The 24,805-nt window shown below is 43.7% G+C and overlaps 1 protein-coding gene and 1 long non-coding RNA gene across 2 annotated transcripts in view; one reads left to right on the top strand and one right to left on the bottom strand.

Annotated features, from left to right (window-relative positions):
• LOC139263902 (uncharacterized) overlaps window positions 1-9,022 on the bottom strand; it is a 43,729-nt gene extending 34,707 nt beyond the window's left edge. The window contains exon 1 of the long non-coding RNA XR_011593245.1: window positions 8,728-9,022. This is a non-coding gene — a long non-coding RNA (uncharacterized lncRNA). The remainder of the gene's footprint in view (window positions 1-8,727) is intronic.
• Window positions 9,023-9,078: 56 nt separating this feature from the next.
• The window catches only part of tspan13a (tetraspanin 13a), a 98,950-nt gene continuing 83,223 nt past the window's right edge, over window positions 9,079-24,805 (top strand). The window contains exon 1 of the mRNA XM_070881002.1: window positions 9,079-9,345. Within this exon, the coding sequence (XP_070737103.1) occupies window positions 9,283-9,345 (63 nt within the window). The 5' untranslated portion in view covers window positions 9,079-9,282. The remainder of the gene's footprint in view (window positions 9,346-24,805) is intronic.

Below are 24,805 nucleotides of genomic sequence, written 5' to 3'. Positions count from 1 at the left end.
GCCTAGTTTTTAAGCAAGCACCCCACACACACTTAGACACACACACACACACCCCGCGATGTTCCGGCCTTCGAATTACTCTTCTTTCCTCCCCTCACCAATAAAACAAAGTCTTTTTGGGGAGTGCACCAATGCACCCACCTGTCGATGATGTTGTTAATGACTCTCCCTCTTTCCACACGGGATGATGTTATATCCAAGTTGATGAGGTTTTATTTTCCTTTTCCCCTCTCTCCAACTCTCTGTAGCAGTGTTTGTAGAAGTTGCTCTCCTCCTCTCCCCTGAAGTGTTGAAGCAGTAGGCCTCTTCCTCCTCTTCCTGGGGTACACAGGTTTGCTAACCTGCAGGCAGGAGCACTTGCAGAAGCTCCTCTCTCCACAGATCACAGCTCCAAGTGAATAGGCCACGCCTCCAACAGCTTTACAACTATTTTGTTGTATAACAAATAATCAAGTGCCCCCTGATTAAAGGGTAAGGGGGGCGGGGCACACTCCAAAAAAACTTTCCAAGTGCCCCTTTATTTTGTTTTTCTTTGTTGAGGGTACTGAAACACAAATTATACAAGTAGCCCCTGGCAAAAAGCAGGGAAGGGGGGGTCACTAAACCGGCAAATTAAACAAATTATCATTTGGACATAAAATCAAGGGCAAGTATAAATATTAAATCAAGTGCCCCTCAATCTGGGGGACACTCCAGACACTTAACTGCCCCCAACAGCTCTACAACTCTTTTGGGGGGGGGGGGGGGGAGACAAAATAAACATTAAATCAAGTGCCCCCTAATCTGGAGAACACTCCAGCCACTTTTCAAATGACCTTTTTTTATTTTATTTTTTTACTTTTTTTGTGATTTTTTTTTTGGGCAATAAAATCATAAAGTTTACAAGTGCCCCCTATAAAAGGGGAGGGGGGCACTAAAAATCCGGCAATTAAACAAATTAAACTTTAGAACATATAAAATCAAATTAAACTTTGGTTGCCGGGAGTAACGATACACTCCAGTCCCTCCGGCGCCCACCTCTCACGGAAGGCCGCGAGCGTACCGGTGGACACCGCGTGCTCCATCTCCAAGGAGCCCTGGCGCGATGTACGCGCGGAAGAGAGGCAGGCAGTCAGGCTGAACGACCCCCTCGACCGCCCGCTGCCTGGACCGGCTGATGGCACCCTTGGCCATGCCCAGGAGCAGTCCTACGAGGAGGCCCTTGGACCTACCTGCTCCCCTCCACACAAGGTGCCCAAAGATCAGGAGTGTGGGACTGAAGTGCAACCAGAAATTGAGGAGCAGCCCCTTTAAATAATGGAACAGGGACTGCAACCTCGCGCATTCAATAAAAACATCGAACACGGACTCCTCCAGACCGCAGAAATTGCAGGCGGCCTGGGAGCCCGTGAACCGGCTTAAAAATTTGTTGCACGGGACTGCTCCGTGCACCACCCTCTAGGTCAAGTCCCCGATGAATAGTGGGAGGACTCCCGCGTAGAGTGCACTCCATCGGGGGCCCCCGCCTCCTCCGGACGGCAAGATGGTACGCCATGGCGTGTCCGGACGGCAGACGAGGATGGCAAGGTTGAGAGTGTGCAGGAGCAGCCCGTACAGGAAACCCCTCCGCGCAGAACTGAAAGGTACGGAGGGGATTTCCCCGAGGCGGCTCAAGTTGTGAGGCACCGGCTCCCGAGGGAGGTACCGGGGTTTGGCGCCAATGAGGAATTCCGTCCGGACAGGGGTCAGTTCGGACAGGATCTCCCCACGTGCTTGAGCCTCCTCGATACACCTAATGGAGTCAGAGCCCAGTGCTGTTTTTAGCGACTCGATGGCATCGGCCGCGCGGCGGACTTCGGCCAAATTTAGGCGCCGTGCCAGCGTGTCTGGCACCATCCAGCCCGCTCCTCCGCCATCGAGCAGGTCCCTGACCCTGGTCACCTCACCAGCCACAGCCCTCTCGTCCGACTGCCACCTAAAACCTCGGTCGTGGAGGTACAGATTCCCGAGCAGCGGCTCCTGCAGGACAGCTGCCACTCCAGCCAGTGGAGAGCTGTGCTTGGTGGAGACTTTGTTCCAGACCCTGGTGAGGTCCCTGTAAAAGACAGGCAGCTCCCGGAGGGCGGTCCTGACGCCCCCCCAAGCTCACAAACAGGAGCTGCATGTCGTAGTTGAGGCCGTGCTGCTGGCGGAAGAAATACGTCGCCAGCGCACACCACCGAGGAGGGGGCTCGACGTAAAGGTATCTCTGCAGGGTCTGAAGACGGAAAGTCGCTAGCTGGGTGCTGACGCACACCAACGACTGACCGCCCTCCCTCCCAACAGCTCTGCAACTCTTTTGGGGCAAACATAAACATTAAATCACGTAACCCCCTGATCTGGGGGACACTCCAAACATTTTCCAAGGCACTTTTTTTTGTTGTTTTTTTTTGTATTTTTGTAGGGTTTTTTTTGTGTTTTTTTCCCAACAGCTCGACAAAGTTGTGAGCATACTCACAGGTGCATACATTACAGGTCACTTCGGGGAATGTTTTTCCTTGCTCACCTCCTACTGCTATAGTATTGGAAGAATATTGTGACAGTATGTTTTGTATTTGCTACTACACCTGCACTACCCTTTCCATTTGTCTTTTGACATCACCAATCACTTTTTTGATCTACTTTATATAGCCCTGTACTCATTGCATAGTCACTTGTATCCTTTTCCCTAAAAACTTCATAAAGCTTTCTGTTTCTTTTCTTAATCTTGATTTTAATTTTCTTGTTGGTCAATTTCAGAGCAATGTGATTTGTTTTGCTCTGCTGCACTTGGACATATACTTGTCCTACAGGTCCATATATTCTCAACAGGTTGATTCTAAAGTAGTGAATTCAGAAAAAAATATTTCTTCTCACAAACATTTGTGAAAATGTTGAACATACGGCTGGAGGAGGACATAGATGTGGAGTCAATTGATGTCTTTATGAGGGAGATAGATACTTGTGAACATTTGCTGATAAGATAGCTCATAACTTAAAGTTCCCATGTTGCCTATCTTTTCTTCTTAGATTTCCTCAGAGTGGCCTTGAAAGGTTTTCTGCACATTCACAGCTGGGTGATGACGTAATTCCTATGCTGATTCATTAGAGGGCTCCCATTGGCAAGAAAGTAAAGCAAATTGTGGGTCTAATATTCTGATCACTCTGTTCAAGGCAGTTTAATCTAGTTTGCCTTCATACTGTCAGGCTCAGAAACTCCCTGACCCAGTTATCTACTGAAGTTTTAATATCAACATTAGGTAAAAATAAATATATTTAAAGATTAGCATATTTCTCTGAACCTGTTCATTTTAAACTGTGATACAGTTGGAAAGCTGCTTTCTTTTTAAGAAGCATCAGGGATTTTTTTGTTTTACAATATGCTAAACTGTTGAATACATTATCAGTAATGTTTCCATCATGGCCGCACCTGCAGACAAAAATCAGCATTTGCAATGCTGCCAGGCCACTGTCCTGAAGCTGCCCCAGAATGCTATCGAAACAAACATAGAAAATAGGTACAGGAGTAGGCCATTCGACCCTTCGAGCCTGCACCACCATTCAATATGATCATGGCTGATCATGCAACTTCAGTACCCCACTCCTGCCTTCTCTCCATACTGCCTGATCCCTTTAGCTGTAAGGGCCATATTGGACTCAACAACTTTCTGTGATAGAGAATTCCATAGGTTCACAATTCTCTGGGTGAAAAAGTTTCTCCTCATCTCGGTCCTATATGGCTTACCCCTTATCCTTAGACTATGACCCCTGGTTCTGGACTTCCCCAACATCGGGAACATTCTTACTGCAGATAACCTGTCCAGTCCCATCAGAATTTTATATGCTTCCATGAGGTCCACTCATACGCTTCTAAATTCCAGTGAATATAAGCCTAGTCGATCCAGTCTTTCTTCATATGTCAGTCCTGCCATCCCAGGAATCAGTCTGGTGAACCTTCGCTGCACTCCCTCAATAGCAAGAATGTCCTTCCTCAGATTAGGAGACCAAAACTGCACACAATACTCAAGGTGTGGTCTCACCAAGGCCCTGTACAACTGCAGCAAGACCTCCCTGCTCCTATACTCAAATCCTTTCGCTATGAAGGTCAACATGCCATTTGCTTTCTTAACTGCCTGCTGTACCTACATGCCTACTTTCAATGACTGATGTACCATGACACCCAGGTCTTGTTGCACCTCCCCTTTTACTAATCTGTCACCATTCAGATAATAATCTGCCTTCGTGTTTTTGCCACCAAAGTGGATAACCTCACATTTATCCACATTATACTGCATCTGCCATGCATTTACCCACTTACCTAACCTGTCCCAAGTCACCCTGCAGCCTTTTAGCATCCTCCTCACAGCTCACACTGTCACCCAGCTTAGTGTCATCTGCAAACTTGGAAATATTACATTCAATTTCTTCGTCTAAATCATTAATATATATTGTAAATAGCTGGGGTCCCAGCACTGAACCTTGAGGTACCCCACTAGTCACTGCCTGCCATTCTGAAAAGGACCCGTTTATTCCCACTCTTTGCTTCCTGTCTGCCAACCAGTTCTCTATCCACGTCAATACATTACTCCCAATCCCATGTGCCTTAATTTTGCACACTAATCTCTTGTGTGGGACCTTGTCAAAAGCTTTTTGAAAGTCCAAATACACCACATCCACTGGTTCTCCCTTATCCACTCTACTAATTACATCCTCAAAAAATTCTAGAAGATTTGTCAAGCATGATTTCCCTTTCATAAATCCATGCTGACTTGGACCGATCCTGTCACTGCTTTCCAAATGCGCTGCTATTACATCTTTAATAATTGATTCCAGCATTTCCCTCACTACCGATGTCAGGCTAACCAGTCTATAATTCTGTTTTCTCTCCTTTTTTGAAAAGTGGGGTTACATTAGCTCCCCTCCAATCCATAGGAACTGATCCAGAGTCCATGGAATGTTGGAAAATGACCACCAATGCATCTACTATTTTTAGGGCAACTTCCTTAAGTACTCTTGGATGCAGACTATCAGGACTTGGGGATTTATCGGACTTCAAGTCCCTCAATTTCCCTAACACCATTTCCTGACTAATAAGGATTTCCCTCAGTTCCTCCATCTCACTAGATAGGAACATGATCCGTGTATATGCAGAACTTGTCTGCACGTGTGGCAGTTCGAATAGGTGGCTTTCATGCTAACTGCTAATGAAATTGCACCCAGTGGGTTCAAGTAATTCAGCCTTAAGGGATAGATATAAGGGGTGATTCCATAATCTTGTGCTCCCATCGAGGAAGCCAAACTTCTAGGGAGCACAAGTTGTAGATTCTTTGAAAAGTCCCAGCTATCGTGGCTTTCTACTGGAAGTGCAGGTTCGTGGATTCATCCTATACTGTGGAGATCCCTCATGTAAATGGTACTAAGTGATGTAAAATGAGTCATGGGGAGACATACATACAGAGGTTTGAGAAGGGAATTCCAGAGATAGGGCCTAGGCAGCTGAAAGCTCAGCTGCCAAAGGTGGAGTGATTAAAATTGAGGATGCTCAAGAGACCAGAATTAGAAGAGCGCAGATATCTCAGAGGGTTGTGGGGCTGGAGAAGATTACAGAGGTAGGGAGGGGTGAGGGCAAGGAGGGATTTGAAAACAAGGATGAGAATTTTAAAATCGAGGCGTTGCTTAATCAGAAGCCAATGTAGGTCAGTGAGCACAGGGGTGATGTATGAACGGGACTTGGTGCAAATTAGGACACGGGGAGCAGAGTTTTGGAATACCTCAAGTTTACAGATGGTAGAATGTGGGAGGCCAGCCAGGAGTGCATTGGAATAGTCAAGTCTAGAGGTAACAAAGGCATGAATGAGGGTTTCAGCAGCAGATGAGCTGAGGCAATGGCAGAGTTGAGCGATGTTATGGAGGTGGAAATAGGCGGTCTCAGTGATGGTGCGGATTTGAAGTTGGAAGCTCATCTCAGGGTCAAATGCAACATGAAGGTTGCAAACAGCCTGGTTCAGTCTCAGACAATTGCTAGAGAGAGGAATGGAATCGATGACTAGAGAACGGAGTTTGTGGTGAGGACCGAAAACAATGGCTTCGATTGTCCCAATATTTAGTTGGAAAAAATGTCTACTCATCCAGCATTGGATGTTGGACAAGCAGTCTGACAATTTAGAGATAATGGAAGGGTCAAGAGAGGTGTTCATGAGATAGAGCTGGGTGTTGTTGGCATACATGTGGAACTGATGCTGTGTTTTCGGATTCTGTCACTGAGAGAGGGGATGTAGATGAGAAATAGAAGATGGCCAAGGATAGCTCCTTGGGGGATACCAGAGGCAATGGTGCAGGAACAGGAACTGAAACCATTGCTCATCCAGTACTGGATAGTAAGTAGTGTAGACGGGAGCATAAAATTACAAAGAGACATTGATAAATTAAATGAGTGAGCAAAATTATGGTAGATAGATTTCAACGCAGGTAAGTGTAATAATATCCACTTTGGACCAAAAACAGATAGATATGAGTATTTTTTAAATGGTGAAAAACTAGGAACAGTGGAGGTCCAAAGAGATTTAGGGTTCCATGTTCACAGATCACTAAAATGTAGTGGTCAGGTACAAAAAATAATCGAAGAGGCTAACAAAATGTTAGCCTTTACATCTAGATGTCTAGAATATAAAGGACATGAAGTTTTGCTCCAGCTATGCAAAGCCCTGGTGAGGCCACATCTGGAGTACAATGTACAGTTCTGTGTATCACACATTAGAAAGGATATATTGGCCTTGAAAAGTGCGCACCACAGATTCACGAGAATGTTACCAAGACTCCAAGGGTTAAATTATGAGGAGAGATTACATAAACTAAGCTTGTGTTTCCTGGAATATAGAAGGTTATTTAATTGAGTTTTTTTTAGGATTGTGAAAGGAATTGATAGGGTAGAGAGAGAGAAATGTTTTCCACTGATGGCGAGTCTAGGACAAGGGGACAAAACCTTAAAATCAGAGCCAGGCCATTCAGGAGAGAATTTAGGAAACATTTCTTTACACAAAGGGTGGTAAAAGTGTGACACTCTCTCCCACAAAAAGCAGTAGATACTACCTCAAATAATAATTTTAATTCTGAGATTGATAGATTTCTGCTAGTCAAGGGTATTAAGGGACAAGGAGCCAAGGCAGGTAAATGCAGTTAGGATACAGGTCATCCATGAAGTAATTGCATGGCAGAACTGGCTTTAGGGGCTGAATGGCCTACTCCTGTTCCTATGTTCTGAGGAGAGTCACAACCAATGAAATAGCTGGCTGCACATTTGGTGCCCATAGCTTCCAAGTATTAAGCGAAAATAACAATCCTATAGCTGCTATACAAGTATTCTCCACTTGCAGTAGTAAGGACTAGTCATTATTGATTGAAGAAAATGTAATTTATTTTGATGTATGTGAATATTAAAATAATGCAAAATTCTATACACTTTAAATGGAACATATGAACAAGAGTAGGCCATTCAGCCCCTTGAGCCTGTTCCGCCATTCAATGAAATCATGGCTGATCTGAAACCTAACTCCATATACCCACCTTTGGCCTAAATCCTTTAATACCTTTGGTTAACAGAAAGCTATTAGTCACCAATTTAAAATTAACAATTGATCTAGTATCAATTGTCATTTGTAGAAGAGAGTTCCAAACTTCTACTATCTTTTGTGTGTAGAAGTATATCCTAATTTCACTCGTGAAAGGTCTGGCTCTAATATTTAGCTATGCCCCCTAGTTCTAGAATCCGCAACTGGTGGAAATAGTTTCTCTATCTACCCTATCTGTTCCACTTAATATCTTGAAAACTTTGATCAGATCACCCCTTAACCTTCTAAATTGTAGGGAATGCAACCCTAATTTGTGTAATCTCTCCTCGTAACCTCACCCTTGAAGTCCAGGTATAATTCTGGTAAGCCTACACTGCACTCCCTCAAAGGCCAATATATCCTTCCTAAGGTGTGGTGCCCAGCACTGCTCACAGTAATCCAGCTGTGGTCTAACCAGGGTTTTGTATAGCTGCAGCATAACTTCTATCCCATTGTATTCTAGTCCTGTAGATATAAAGGCCAGCATCCCGTTAGCCTTTTTGATTATTTTCTGTACCTGTTCATGACATTTTAATGATCTAACATCTGGACCTCCAAGCCTTTTTGGACCTCCAATGTTTTGAGCCTTTCACCATTTAGAAAGTACCCTGTTCTATCCTTTTTAGGTCTAAAGTGGATGACCTCACATTTGCCTGCATTGAAATCCATTTGCCACAGTTTGGCCAATTCACTTAATCCATTGATAACCATTTGTAATTTTATGCTTCCATCTACACTTCACCCCTACAATTCTACCTATCTTTGTGTCATTGGCAAATTTGGATATATAACTTTCTATGCCATCATCTAAGTCATTAATAAATAATATGAATAGTTGTGGCACCAATACAGACCCCTGTGGAACACCACTAGTCACATCTGGCCAATTACAGTACCTACCCATTATCCCTTCGACCTGTCTCCTGTTGCTCAGCCAATTTCCTAACCAGGTCAATAATTTTCCCTCAATTCCGTGGGCTTCTACCTTCGTTAGCAGTCTCTTGTGGGATTTTATCAAATGCCTTCTGGAAGTCCATATAAATAACATCCATAGATATTCCCCTGTCCACTATGTTAGTTGCCTCCTCAAAAAATGCAATCAGGTTTATCACGCATGACCTACCTTTCACAAATCCGTACTGGCTCGCTCTGATCAACTGAAAATGTTTCGAGGTGTTCATTCACCCTATCCTTAATTATAGACTCCAGTAATTTCCCGACAACAGATGTTAGGCTAACTGGTCTACAATTCCTTGGTTTCCCTCACGCGCCTTTCTTAAATTTTTCAATCTAAAGTTTGCAATCTGCTGCTCGTTTTGATGCTCACAACTGTAGTTGCACACAATTCCCGGACACGGATGACTGCCTCTCGGCCCGACCCCTGCACACACATTGTTGAGCTCAGTCCCAGCAGGTTGGATGCCAGACGAAGGCAACGTCAGCTGATTTCAGGCGGCAGCGCCTGCGCACTAACCGCAGTTCCTGCTGGTTGTCTTCTCTCCGAGATCCTGCTGCATTTTGCCGGAGGAAGCGGCAGGCGCTGGTGGTTTTTGCGTCATTTTCAAGCCAAAAGCATTGGGTCTAAAACATTTAGAAAGGAGTGAATTGAAGCGGCGGTGTTTGTCCCGGGGCTCGCGGGCTGTGCTGAGTGGCTGGAGCGCCAGCGCTGATTGTGACGATGGTTTGCGGCGGCTTCACCTGTTCCAAGAACTCGCTGTGTGTCCTCAACCTGCTGTACATCGTGAGTACCCGGTGGGGGGAGAGGGTGTACATCGTGAGTACCCGGGGGGGAGAGGGTGTACATCGTGAGTACCCGGGGGGGGGGGGGGGAAGATGGTGTTCATCGTGAGTACCCGGGGGGAGGGTGTACATCATGAGTACCCGGGGGGAGAGGGTGTACATCGTGAGTACCCGGGGGGAGAGGGTGTTCATCGTGAGTACCCGGGGGGGGGGGGGAGAGGGTGTACATCGTGAGTACCCGGGGGGGAGAGGGTGTACATCGTGAGTACCCGGGCAACACAGAGTGAGAGAAACATATGGCAGCAATCCTGCAGGGGTTGGAGATGACGGAGCTGACTGAAAATACCATTTCCCCCCACGAGATATAATTCTTTGTATGCTCATTTTGATTTACAAGGGATCACGTTTGAATTGTGGCTTGATTTATTTACAGTCACATTTATATGAAACGCATTTGTTACAGGGAAGATTTTTAAAATGCGATCCTGCTTCGATGAGGTCTTGTGCATTCACCGCTCGCTCTGTCTTCCAGCTACTGATCTACCAGACGTTTTACGTTACAAATGATCTGTCTTGCACACTGTATATTCTCTGTGGTTTTTGAAAATCTGTTCTAAATACGCGGCATTATCATTTTTTTTATTGCTCAACATACGTCCTGTATTATCAGCATCGTGTCGGAGTAAATTTGCATGAACAGTATATCCAGGAAGCTCTGTGGTTGGGCGTGTACCTTTACAATTCAACACTTGCACTTGCAGTACTGTACCGGCAAGTTTAACCTCTGGAGGGATATTCACTTTTTGTCATATATTTTGCATTAAGCGTTGAAAAATTTAGTAAGTCAGTAGTCATTGTACATGCATGGGACAGCTGTCAGAATATTGGTTAGGATTAAAGAGTAGAAACAGCGCCATATCCCATATCAGCAATGATGGTCTAGTTTATGAATAATTAAGGCAGATGAGAAATTGTATCCCTTGATTTTGGCAGCGTATTCTGGATGACGATGCTAAATCCATTACGAGTGACCTATATTATAGAGAATAACATAACCCAAGGTTCTGATGAACGCCAAGAGCATAGCTTGTGTGAAGCCAGTGGTTCATTTACAGTCTTGAAATCACTCTTTGGCATCTGGTATACTGTCTCAATCTTGTGTTTAAAAAGAAATGTTGTTTTCTGGTTGTGTCTATAGTCGGTGCACTCCATGTTCTCAATAAATGATACCTGTATTCATACAAGAATTAATTAATTTCATTACTGCTCCAGATTTAATGAGAAAATTCCAATTTGCTTACTGAGAAGGTGTATGTCCATTATATATCATTACATTACTTAACTTTGAACTTTTGAGTTTTGTGAATTGGAACGATTACAAGATTTTAAAACAAATTTAATTTTGTCTGTTTTCACTATTTATCTGTCGCATCAGTTTAATTTCCATTATACATGATTACATCGGATATCCAGCACAGGAATAGACCATTTGGCCCAACTAGTCCATGCCGGCGTTTATGCTCCAGTCGAGCTTCCTCCTGTCTTTCCTCATCTAAATCTAACAGCATAACTCTCTATTCCCTTCTTCCTCATATGCTTGTCTAGTCTCCCTTTAAATCCATCTATACTATTTGCTTTAACCACTCCCTGTGGTAGCAAGTTCCACATTCTCACCATTCTTACCATTCTTTGGGTAAAGATGTTTCTTCTGCATTCCCTATTGGATTTCATGGTGACTATCTTGTATTGATGGCCTCTAGTTATCCTCTTCCCCACAAGTGGAGACATTCGCTTTGTAATCCACTCTATCAAAACCTTTAATAATTTTAAAGATCTCTATTAGGTCACCCCTCGGCCTTCCTTTTTCAAAAGAAAAGAGACACAGCCTGTTTATCCTTTCCTGATAGGTATACCCTCGCATTTCTGGTATCATCCTTGTAAATCTTCACTGCACCCTCTCCAGTGCCTCTATATCCTTTTTATAATATAATAACCAGAACTGTACACAATACTCTAGGTGTGTTCTAACCAAGGTTTGATACAGGTTAAGCATAACTTCACTACTTTTCAATTCTATACCTCTAGAAATAAACCCGATTGCTTGGTTTGCTTGTAGTAATTGAAACACTGAACCAGATTTTTATCCATAGCACACTCCGATTTATTATACAAGGAAATGGATTCAGACAGCATTTTTGGCAGTTTATGTAACTATTGTCCAGCATTATTTAAGGAAGGAATTAACATCCTCATTTTTTTTTTCAAGAAGGGTAAGTCCACCAGTTAAAATTAATATTTCCTGCAGAGGTTTTAGTGACTCTAATTCTGAAGATAGATGGGAAATCAGGAATTCAAAATTGACATTCCTTTTGACTTTCTTCCTGTGTGCAGTTTGTTTAAAGACTTCTATTTTGTTGTCTGTCACTTCCCCTTAGCGAGATGCTTGTATCTGGAAGTAACTGCTTGAAATTGCTATAGAAACAGTGCACACAACTATTCAGTGAAAAATAATCCTTTTAAAATAGGAGTGTCAATTATTGAATTTTTAAAAAAGTAAGTGATAAATTAAATCAATGGATTGACTTGTTAGTAGTCCAGCTAGTATAAACATGATGCAACATGCTTTGGATATGGTTGGAATTTTGGGTAACTGGATGGAAATTGCAATAAAAATATATTGCCGTTGGGCAATTTTATTTAATTGTGTTGACAATGTGAAAGCTTAAAGTATGGTCTTTGTGGGCAAGTTGCAGGGACTTGCAAGGACAGAAAGAAAGGAGGGGATTTTTGAGGGTGAGCATTTGTGTTGGATTCAAGAAGTGACTCATCTCGTGTAAATGCTATGAGAAGTCTAGAACCAGACCATGATTGTCCAAATCAGGCATTGTACTGGGCTCCAGCTCCAGTCAGGAACAGTGTTGTTATGAAAGCAGGACAAGTGCTGAAAGATGTAAAGTAATTATAAGCACTGGATGGATTAACATTGGTAAAAGAAGCAAGAATAGTATAAAACCCTCCATGGATTATATTATTTCAAGATTATATTATCAACGGATTCCTAGCACTATCCAACATTGTAAAAGATAATTTACCAGAAGAAAAAGTGGTTAGAAAACCAGATGGGTCAGTCTGGGCACAGATGTAGTTTGCAGGCCATAGTTAGATTATGGTTATAGGTAATTCTTTGCTCAGGAAAGTATGTAGCCACGTGTTTTGAATGGATTATGACTACAGAATAAAGAGTTGTCCACCTGGAGCTAGAGCAGTACATATTGAGGATAGGTTAGAAGGAATACTGAAGGGGACAGGTATGGACTCAGTGCTGGTTGTTCATGTAGGGCTAAATGACATGGAGAGAAATAATATATTGGATTTAAAAGCCATATGAGGAATGGCTCAAAACGCATTGAAAAAGGATGCAAAATAATTTTCTCTGGCATAATTCTACTATTTGGTAAAGAAAGGGAGTTCGCCTGAAAAATTGAGGAGGTAAACAAATGGTGTGAGTGCAATAATGTCACATTCATGAATAACTTGGAATCCTTCCAGAATAAAACAAAATGGTAAAGGAGGCTATGCGTAACCCAAGTAGGGACAAAGACTTATGAGGGACATTTGAGGCATCAGTAGAAAAAGATTTAAACTAGACAGGTTTGTGGGTGGGGATCAGAATCCTAGACGAGATGGATTGTAGGGTAGAAGGGAGACAATGGATAGGTGTGGACACAGATACCCTGAGGGAGATAAGTGAATTAGATATAGGCAGACACTGGTGAATGGAAGTGGAGGAAAAATTATAGTAAGATGTATATGTGCAGCCACTGGAATCATAGAATGGTTACAGTACAGAAGGAGGCCATTTGGCCCATCGAGCCTGTGCTGGCTCTCTTCAAGAGCACATCAGATAGTCCCCTTACCCCGCAGCCCTGCATTTTTTTTTCCTTCAGGTACTTGTCCAATTCCCTTTTGAAAGCCACAATTAAATCTGCCTCCACCACCATTTCAGACAGTGAATTCCAGATCCTAATCACTTGCTGAGTAAAAAAGTTTTTCCACATGTCACCTTTGGTTCTTCTGCCAATCACATTAATCTGTGCTCTCTTGATTCTCAACACTTCTGCCAATGGGAACAGTTTCTCTCTATCTACTGTCTAGACCCCTCATGATTTTGAACACCTCTTTCACATCTCCTCTCAAGCTTCTCTGCTCTAATGAGAACAACCCCAGCTTCTCCAGTCTATCCACGTAACTGAAGTCTCTCATCCTTGGAACCATTCTCGTAAATCTTTTCTGCACCCTCTCAAAGGCCTTCACATCCTTCTGAAAGTGCAGTGCCCAGAATTGACCACACTACTCCAGTTAAGGCTGAAACACTGCTTTATAAAGGTTCATCATAGCTTCTTTGCTTTTGTACTCTATGCCTCTATTTATGAAGCCCAGGATACCATATGCTTTTTTTCAACTGCTTTCTCAACCTGCCCTGCCACACAACGAGTTGTGCACATATACCTCCAGGTCTGTTCCTGCACCCCCTTTAGAATTGTACCATTTAGTTTATATTGTCTCTCCTCATTCTTCCTACCAAAATGTATCACTTCGCACTTCTCTGTGTTAAATTTCATCATCTTCAAGTCTATCATTATCCTCCTCACTGTTCACTATACTTCCAAGTATTTTTGTCATTGCAAATTTTGAAATTGTGCCCTGTACACCCAAGTCTAAGCCATTAATATATATCCAGAAAAACAGTGGTCCTAGTACCGACCCCTGGGGAACACCACTGTATACATTCCTCCAGTTTGAAAAATAACCACTCACCGCTACTGTCTGTTTCCTGTCACTTAGCCAATTTCGTATGCATGTTGCCACTGTCCCTTTTATTCCCTGGGCTTCAACTTTGCTGGCAAGCCTATTATGTGTCACTCTTTAATGCCTTTTGGAAGTCCATGTACACCACATCAACCACATTGCTCTCCTCAGCCCCCTCTGTTACCTCATCAAAAAACTCGAATCGTTAGTTAAACACGATTTGCCTTTAACAAATCCATGCTGGCTTTCCTAAATTAATCCATAGTTGTCCAAGTAACGGTTAATTTTGTCTCATCGTTTCTAAAAGCTTCCCCTGTACCGAGCCTATAGTTGCTGGGTTTATCTTTTTTGAACATAACTTGCCTCTTCCTGGCCTTCAGACCTTTTGTAGGTGTAGAACCGGTACCTTGCCATCAGAACGCTTTCCTTCGGGTTCAAATGCTCTCGGACCAGTGTGCACAAATCCACATATGATTTCTCCGTGGGTTTCGTTTGAGTGAGCAAATTCTTCATGAGGCCATACGTTGGTGCCCCACAGACGGTGAGGAGGATTGCCCTTCATTTGCCAATGCTCTCTTCCCCATCTAGCTCGTTGGCCACGAAGTATTGGTCGAATTGCTCTACAAAAGTTTCTCAATCATCTCCCTCCGAGAATTTCTCCAGGATGCCCTCTGTTCTCTGCATCTTTTGGGTTCGCTATCTGTATCTCGTTGTCAGTTGTTGTGTATGGAGAAAGAGTCAGACTGGACACTGTGAGCTCAAAGTAAAGTGTGACCTTAGTCTTTTGCTGCAGGTCTCCTGAGTACCTGTGAAGCCTCCTTAAATACTTGTGCTCCCAAGGGATTATGGGATCCCTTGGGACTCCAAGGGATGAGCCCTCTGGTGGCTGTACAGAGTAAATATAAGTCCACACATAAAGCAGTATATTTAGAATATATCAAGAATATTTAGTACCTAATCCTGCCCTTTTTCAAGCCAGGTCTCCGTTACTGGCACCTGCAGCTCACCAACCTTGTTTACCACACTTCATTCATTCACGCACATGCACTGTAAACCTACCTTAGACCACCTTGTATTCTCTCTTCATCTGACCCCACCGAATACCATACTTTTTCTTGCTCCAGTGATATTTGACTCCCAATCCTTTGTGCACCTTGTTTCTCCTTTCTAATGACCATTCCCGTGCCAAATTAGAGAATGGATAAAACAGCAGTTGATGTAGCCCAATAATGTCAGAGAAGCTGGGAGGTAAAAGAAGTTGATTGTGTTGGATGTAAAAAGCTACAAATGAGCCACTCTGGAGAGATGTTTTTTAATGCAAAATTAAGTCCTGTCCGCATAAGGAGGACAATTTTCTCTGAGAAGAGATATGGAGGGTATGTGAAAACAGGAAAGCTACTTTAATGAGAATCGAATCTAATATAAACTGGGAAAACCTGTGGTTTAGAGTCTATACATGACTGCTTCTTGACTCTGTGTCAAAGAATCCACAGGAAACTATGCTCATCTTGATGTGGTATTTGCTAAACACCCAGATAATGTACAGGAAATGGAAGTCATCGCATCTCCAGGGGATGGAGGCCACAGAATGGTAGTTTATCATCTAGGAATCAGAAATACCAAAGACCAGGAGCCAGAAACATAATTTTGCTTGAATTAAAATCAATGAAATGAGGGAATACTTGGGGCTAGAAATTAATTTTCTATATGTCTAGCCCCAAGTATTCCCTCCTATATAATATATATATACCCGGGCGGAAATTTTGGCAGTGGTTTTGTGCCGGCGCTAAAAGTTATCGCCCATCTAATTATTTAAGCGTTTTTATGACGTCAATCGGCATGCAACACTGCTATCGCCATGGGCGATAAATGCGGCGATATCACCTGCCTGGAAAGAACAGTTGGGCCCAGGGCGTACCCAACAGCGCCATCTTGAAAACGAAGCACAAGTTCAGTGCATCAAAGGATTTGGATAAGGAAGGCTGCGTTTTAAACAGTGAAGTTTTATGTGAGTTTATCGTTTGTTTTAAAGGATATTTAAGGTAATTGAGAAAAATGGGGGCTGTACTATGTCAGCCATTATTCTTGGCTGCTTTTGTATGCAGCGTCGAGCTGGAAGATTGCTTATTGATGAACAATTTGAGTGTAATCGAAGAGCTCGCAGACGTATGGGGAGGAGGCCTTACCTGCCACGAGTTTACAGAGAACAGCGCTCATGCCTGCAGCTCTGAGGCACAGTGCATTAGAAGGCTGCATTTCCGAAAAGAGGTGGTCACAGAGATATGCCAACTCATAAAGGCAGACCCATAGCCTACCAGCAACAACAGGACTGCCAAGGTATAGCTGACTGCAGCACTTGCCTTCTCTGCCTCCGGCTCCTTTCAGGCATCAACAGGGGACATCTGTTCCATCTCGCAATTCACCACACATCGCTGCATTCGTCAGGTGACTACTGCACTGTACGCATGCAGGATTGACTTTATAAAGTTCCCAATGACTAAAACGGCACAGAATGAGAGGGCTATAGGTTTTGGACGAATTGCTGGCCTCCCCAAGGTTCAGGCTGCCATTGATTGTACGCACATCGCTCTGCGAGCATCTTTACTCAATCCAGAGGTTTACCGAAACTGAAAGGGATTCCACTCCCTGAACGTACAGATTGTCTGCGACCATAATCAACGCATCATGTCAGTCAATGCCCAATATCCAGGGAGCATCCATAAATCTTTCATCTTGCGTGAGAGCAGTGTCTCATGTCTGTTCGAGCATCGGCCACAAAACCACAGCTGGATGCTGGGGGACAAAGGTTACGGCCTTGCCACCTGCCTCATGACCCCCCTCTCCAGGACCATCCGACAGAAACCGAGCATTGCTATAATGACAGCCATATAGCCACATGCAACATTATCGAAAAGACAATTAGAGTGCTCAAGCAGCGCTTCTGATGCCTGAACCACTATGGAGGCTGCCTGCAGTACTCTCCTTAGCAGGTCTCTGAGTTCATTGTGGTGTGCTGCATGCTACACAAGTTAGCCATCATGAGGGAACAGGATTTGCCACTGGGGACTGTAGTTTCAAAGATTGAGGCCATCAATTGCGCGTGGGCATTGAAAGCCTCTGTGGTTTCGCAGCTCGCACCAACAATCTGCGACATGCCCTCCCTCATGTTCGCGGATAGTGTCGCAGTGCTTACGGGAATATTACCCAAGACCTCCAGGAGCTGTCTGGTGAGCTGGATGCTCTTCCTGGACAGTCCCATCATGTCCAGGTGTGAGTCTGCCTGTCTGTCAGCAGACCGGCTTTGCCGACTCACCCTCTGGAGAGACGATATACGGGATTTAACCCCAGTGATGCATTGCTGCACGCCACTTGTACTCGGGGCTTTGGATGGCTCAAAGACTGAGAATGTTTCTTCCTTGGATGAGCTAGTGGCCGCAGCAAAAAGAGGTTCATCGCACCGCCCCCCCCCCCCCCCCCCCCCCGGAATAGGTTGATCAGTTTGCTCCTCCCATGGAGGTTCCTCGTCCTCGGCTTCTCCCTCGTTTCCCTCCTCCACCCCCACATGACAGACTGAAGTGGAGACTTCCATTCGAAGATGTGGTGCATGCGGCGACTCACCTGGAAATAGAAAACAACAGACGAGTGGTTAGTAGCAGGGGACGGGGCAAGGTGACCTGAGTAAGGTCACATAGCACAGGCTCATTTAAAGGACTGCTGCTACTCCATTATATGTAGTCCAGAGACACTGCATCACATTGCCCCAATCCTAGTCCAGAGACACTGCATCACATTGCCCAAACCAAGCCTGGGGATTTTACCTCCATTTCGAACAGGGGCTCAGCAGCCCCATGGATAGTTGACCTCCCTGAGGCACCGATTAGACCAGCCACTCTTTCCTCCAGGTCTGTCAGAGGTCACCTGTCTGTCGCTGCTCCCGGCGGTTGTTGGACATCTTTCCCTGCAAAGATGACAATGGGAATGGTTATCAGAGGACCCTTCGCTGGTTACTGTTTGGCGAATTTTTCTAGGTCCGGCGATAATGGTACCCCAGCAGTTTAAAAAAAAAATTCCGCCAGTATTATCGCCCAACAACGGGCGAGATTGCTAAAACCCGAATTTCTAGCCCTTAAAGTAAATTGGGAGAGGTTGCTCAGCAACACCAGTAGAAGACAAGTGGATGCTTTTTAAAAGTGTAATGCTGAGCATGCAGGACACCAAAATAAAATACAATCTCAACCAACATGCTCAGAAGAAGCAAACTTGATCCTCAATGGATCTATAAACAAATTGTGAGAAAAAGAGGCAAACGGTTGTACATATCTTGCACGGAGAAGGGGCTTACTGAGGTGAATACAATAAAAGGCAGAAACATGTTGAAAGGTTGATCAGATGAGCAAAGAGATCTGGGAAAAAAAGCATAGCAGTTGAAGTATAATAGTAAAAACAAATCACTTCCACAATAGTAACCGGGCAGGTGGAAAATAGGTGATAACTGTAAAATATGCAAACAGACTTGAAGCTGAGGTTGTGCACAAAATATCCCAAGTGGACTGTGGGTAAGCTCTGTGACATGCTTATTTTGACTTTCAAAAGGAGCAACAACATCATCTACAGGAGTATAGACTGATGTAAAATTGTCATTTAGCAACTCTGCTATATCCTGAATTTCTGTGAAATGTTTCACAGTATTATAATAGATTTTGTGGTATACATCAGCCTGGATACTTTATGTAGTTGGAATGGTTATGTGATGTAATTATTCCAGAATTGAGGGTTGGTGTGCAGTTTATTACCAGAAAATAACTACACTGGAATGTTTGTGGGTGAGTATAAAATTGTAAACACTGAAATAGAAAAAAAACATTGATTTAAGATTGATGGTAGCTATCTGAGAGCTGTTTTACCATGGGGACTGCACCTCGTCCTCAACAGCGATTTCCAGCATGGGTCACTGAGCAGAGTTCAGGAGTAGTATTCCTTGCTGATGTTTTTATTCCTCTGTTCAGTCAGTGGTGTTCATATGATGCAAGTCATGTGGACATTGTGCCTGGTTTTAGTTTCTCAACACACCTTAAGAGCTGTGCAGTTTTATAATAGCTCATTGTTAACATTGGCACAGTAATATAAAGTTGAAGTTTTAGGATTAGATTTTAAATTATGGTTGGATTTACCATAGAATGCGCATTACTGTCAACTATTAACAAGCTATAATCAATTCTTTCGTTATTGTAAAATATGTTACAACTCCCACTTAAGGCCATTTGAAGTGCAACAAGTAGCAGTTGTGCATCATTTCAAAAATGATTCTTCATTAGAACCCTATAAATGTTCTTGATCCTGAAACTAGTTAGCACCCTTGCATGTTTATAGTGGGTGTAGATTTGAGGAATGTACTTGTGCAAATCTTATACATTTTTATACAGTGGTGATGTTTAATCTGTCAGCTAATTTATATGCCTTTTTAATTTAATAGTGAATGATAATTGCTGCAATAAACAAAGTTTAGACGCTTGCAAAAATGATGCGGTGGGGTAGATAGTGCAATTTGTACTGGTGGAATGCTGATGTTGTCGGGGCTAGATTTTCCAGCACCACCAGCAATGAGCTGTTGGCTCATTGAAGACATCAATTTATTTTTGAGGGGGAGGGAATGATGTCGTGGACCACAGAGCTAGCAGCAAACTAGCCTTTTGAAGCCCAAGTCAACAGCAACTATACAGTTGGCATGCATTCTTGGCATTGAGCATATTGGTCATTGAATGTGCCTCAGGCGGTGGCACCCAATAATGAGAGACTCAGGAGCCTGAAGCACACCTGCACTTGGTGTAGTTGCCAAGAATCACACTATTGGCTTTATTTTGAACCAGTGTACATAAACTTAAATGATGTATTGTAGGAAAAGATGTACAGTAATTTAAAAATATGTTTATAGTAGGATACTATTAGACGAAAAGAACAATTGGTTGAAAGAGAAAATGAGTTCTGCTTTTGCTTGTCCTTTTTATCTTGCCTATCCTGAAGGAATTGCCTCACCTCAAACAAATGGCCATGTAATTCATGTGTGAGCCTTCATGGCAAGTCTCAGCAGGATATTCAAACACATCCAAGCTTAATGTTGTCTTCTCAACATCCAGGCATGCACTTCCAGTAGAAATTGCTGGATAGCGATCAGATGTGGTAATTCTGGCATTTTTCACCTACCTAATTCAAGACTGCTGAGGCCAATTGTAGCATTCTCCTGCTGTCCTGGCTAAGATTAACTAACTCTGTACAGATGAAGGATAGTATCTCAGATTTTACAGTAGAATGGCTGTTACATATTTGATAGACTTGTTGACTCTTGGAGGAAGTTTGAGGCTTTGTTATTCTCCTTCCCACCATTGGTCTCCCTCACATTCAGATTACACTTTAATTTCTTGAAATTTGTACATTTTTTTTTCTTTCATGACTATAATTGAGTAATTTTAATAATGCTGCCATTTGGAACTTTATATCAAATAGTACAAGAAATGCTGTTGAGATTTTTAAAACTAAGTTTTAATGTTTTTTTTAAATTGTAATCAGCTGAGTGATTTACAGCAACGATCCCACTAGTTACTGACTGCCAACCCGAGAATGAACCATTTATCCCGACTCTGTTTTCTGTTAGTTAGCCAATCCTCTATCCCCAAGCCCGTGAACTTTTATCTTGTGCAGTAACCTTTTTTATGTGGCACCTTGTCACATGCCTTCTGGAAGTCCAAATACACCACATCCACTGGTTCCCCTTTATCCACCCTGAACTCCAGCAAATTTGTCATACATGACTTCCCCTTCAGAAATCCATGCTAGCTCTGCCTGACTGCATTATGCTTTTCCAAATGTCCTGCCACTGCTTCTTTAATAAAGGACTTCAACATTTTCACAACCACAGATGCTAGGCTAACTGGTCTATAGTTTCCTGCTTTTTGTCTGCCTCCTTTTTTAAATAGAGGCATTACATTTGCAGTTTTCCAATCTGCTGGGACCTCACCAGAATGCAGGGAATTTTGGTAAATTACAACCAATAATCCACAATCCCTGCTGCTACTTCTCTTAAGCCATCAGGCCCAGGGGATTTATCTGCCTTTAGTCCCATTATCCAATGAGTACCACCTCCTTAGTGATTGTGATTGTGGTAGTTCCTCCCCCCCCCACCCCAAACGGGTTGACACGCTCCAACGCTCATACCTCCAGCTCTCTGAGGAGCAGTGTGGGAGAAGGCTGCGCTTCCGAAAGGAAGTGCTGACAGAGATATGCCATCTCCTACAGGCAGACCAATGCCTGGACTGTACTGGAGGCAGCTTTCATTACTCCCCTCAACAGGTATCTGAATTCATTGTGATATGCTGCATGTTGCACAACTTGGCCATCATGAGGAGCCAGGCATTACCAGTGGGGACTGCATGCTCACCTCAGGAGGATGACTAAGAGGAGCATGGTGAGGTCCCCATTGGATAGCCACACCATCCACGGGGGAGGCAGCATGGAGATGCTGATGGACCAAGAGTCGCACATCACCAGCTCGTAATGGACCGGCTCTCCTAAATGGAGGAAACTGAGTGAAGGAGCTAATACTGGATATGCAATGTGCCCCCTTAAAGTCACAACTCTGGTGAACGTTGGAATAATGCATAAAGCACCAGTGGCAAATGATGATTCATAAATTGTACTGCAACAAAGTCACAAAAACTCCCCCCACTAAAATAAAACCATACAGTATACAGGTTGAACCTCCCTTATCCAGACCCCTCGGGACCTGGCCTGTTCTGGATAAGGGATTCTTCCGAATGAGGGGTGGTCATGTTAAATTGGATGGTACTCGCGGCAGAGAGATCATTTGGCGGGGTGGGGGGGGCTATGGATTGCAGGGTCAGGCTAGCGATTGCAGAAGTCGGCAGCGAGGAAGGACTTCAATTTGTTCATGTCGAAGTTTTGCGCGTGCGCCACCAGTGGCTGGGAATGGTTCTGGACGAGGGGTGGTTCAGGATAAAGGAGGTACAACGTTGTGTTGCAGGGCACTAATCAACAACAGCACTTTTTAAATGCTGCGATTTTTGGCTCGGGCGCACCAAGTCCATTGTGTGATGCCTGATTTAACGCCCACGATCATGGATCCTCATTTGTTGCTTAATTGTTTTGTACTGACGTGGATAGAGAACTGGTTGGCAGACAGGAAGCAGAGAGTCGGGACCTTTTCAGAATGGCAGGCAGTGACTAGTGGGGTACCGCAGGGCTCAGTGCTGGGACCCCAGCTATTTACAATATACATTAATGATTTGGATGAGGGAATTGAGTGTAATATCTCCAAGTTTGCAGATGACAATAAGCTGGGTGGCAGTGTGAGCTGTGAGGAGGATGCTAAAAGGCTGCAGGGTGACTTGGACAGGTTAGGTGAGTGGGCAAACGCGTGGCAGATGCAGTATAATGTGGATAAATGTAAGGTTATCCACTTTGGTGGCAAAAACACGAAGGCAGAATGTTATCTGAATGGCGGCAGATTAGGAAAAGGGGAGGTATAGCAAGACCTGGGTGTCATGGTACATCAGTCATTGAAGGTTGGCATGCAGGTACAGCAGGCGGTTAAGAAAGCAAATGGCATGTTGGCCTTCATAGCGAGGGGATTTGAATACAGGGGCAGGGAGGTGTTGCTACAGTTGTACAGGGCCTTGGTGAGGCCACACCTGGAGTATTGTGTACAGTTTTGGTCTCCTAACTTGAGGAAGGACATTCTTGCTATTGAGGGAGTGCAGCGAAGATTCACCAGACTGATTCCCGGGATGGTGGGACTGACCTATCAAGAAAGACTGGATCAACTGGGCTTGTATTCACTGGAGTACAGAAGAGTGAGCGGGGACCTCATAGAAACGTTTAAAATTCTGACGGGTTTGGACAGGTTGGATGCAGGAAGAATGTTCCCAATGTTGGGGAAGTCCAGAACCAGAGGTCACAGTCTAAGGATAAGGGGTAAGCCATTTAGGACCGAGATAAGGAGAAACTTCTTCACCCAGAGAGTGGTGAACCTGTGGAATTCTCTACCACAGAAAGTAGTTGAGGCCAATTCACTAAATATATTCAAAAGGGAGTTAGATGAAGTCCTTACTAATCAGGGGATCAAGGGGTATGGCGTGAAAGTAGGAAGGGGGTACTGAAGTTGCATGTTCAGCCATGAACTCATTGAATGGCGGTGCAGGCTAGAAGGGCTGAATGGCCTGCTCCTGCACCTATTTTCTATGTTTCTATGTTTCTATGAAACATTGATTTTGTATGCACGAGAAAAGGGCCTAGGAGGAAAAAGAACAAAATACAGTCCTGTATGTAATAGGTGAAGAAGTGATGGAGGTCGATAAACATATTTCCATGTGGTGAGGAAGAAGATAAACAGAATCTGAAGGTATTAAATGGACAAGTTTGAGGAATATTTTACACATCAGAAGAATATTATATACAAAAGGCAAGTGTTTAATAGAACAACTAACTTGCATTTATATAGCGCTTTTAATGTGGAAAAAGATCCCAAGGCACTTTAGAGGCACGAGAAAAAAGTTAACATCAATCCAAAGAAGATGCTAGTAGAGATGACCAGAAGCTTGGTCAAAGACATGGATTGTAAGGAGGGTCTTGAAGGCAGCGAGCGTTGGAGTGGTTTAGGGAATTAATTCCAGAGAGTAGGACCTAGGCAGCTAAAGGTTCTGGTGCGGCAAAGAGAGGAGCTTTGCATAAGGTGCTGGAGTGAGAGAAATGGAAGAGTGGTTTTGAGGGATTGGAAAATGTTGAGAGTGTGAAGCAAGAAGAGGGCTGAATGTCAATTTAAATATAGTGAGGCTGGAAGCCTCTATTTTCCCCTCCATTTTGGTTTTAACTGCCTGCGGACGGTCACAATTTGTGAAACCTGGCAGTTAAACACAGGCGGGGATTGCTGCATCCAGGAGGTAAGTGGATTTATACCTACCTCCTGGATCCAGAGTCCCTGCTTAACCCAACCCCCCTCCGGGCAAAGCCTCCTGCTGATTCTCCGCCATCGCCTTCCTCCCTGTTATATCTTCAGTACAGCACACAAACACACACATGGCAGAATACTCTGGAGTTCTAGTCAGGTGACCTGTTCCCTCTTTATTTGTACACAGCACTGGCTGCAGTGCCACTGTAGTCCACAGGTGGAGCTATATATATTACACTTCTCCCTGCTTAATGACAAAGTAATTATAATAATCATCATACATAACTTGCATGGTTATACATACCAAAAGATATGGACTTATTTTGCCATATTTACAAATTTAACTTAACCACTTGTTTTGTGTTTCGAAGAGGATACCTTCGCTCTTGAACAGAACCTTCCAAACATGGTGTTGAATTTAAACTCATTCGAGACTGATCCTGAGGAAAGTTTTCCTCCAAGGGATGCCCTTGACTCCCATTTAAACTCCCTACAACTTCAGACTGTTTGTCTGCCTGACTCAGACTCTGACTTAAATTCTGACTTTCTCTTGGATTTGTTTCCAGTACATTGGATGTAGGATATGCTACTGGTACTTTACTTGTATCAAAACTATCTGAGTCTCAAATAATTGAATCATTCCCACTTTCAACTCCTTCCATGTTTGTAGGTAAAATATGATCAATGTGAACAA

The sequence above is a fragment of the Pristiophorus japonicus genome, chromosome 5 (genome assembly GCF_044704955.1).
Source record: "Pristiophorus japonicus isolate sPriJap1 chromosome 5, sPriJap1.hap1, whole genome shotgun sequence".
NCBI classification, from domain to species: Eukaryota; Metazoa; Chordata; class Chondrichthyes; family Pristiophoridae; genus Pristiophorus; species Pristiophorus japonicus.
Note: the sequence above shows the minus strand (reverse complement) of the source record. Positions and strands in the feature narration are given on the sequence as shown.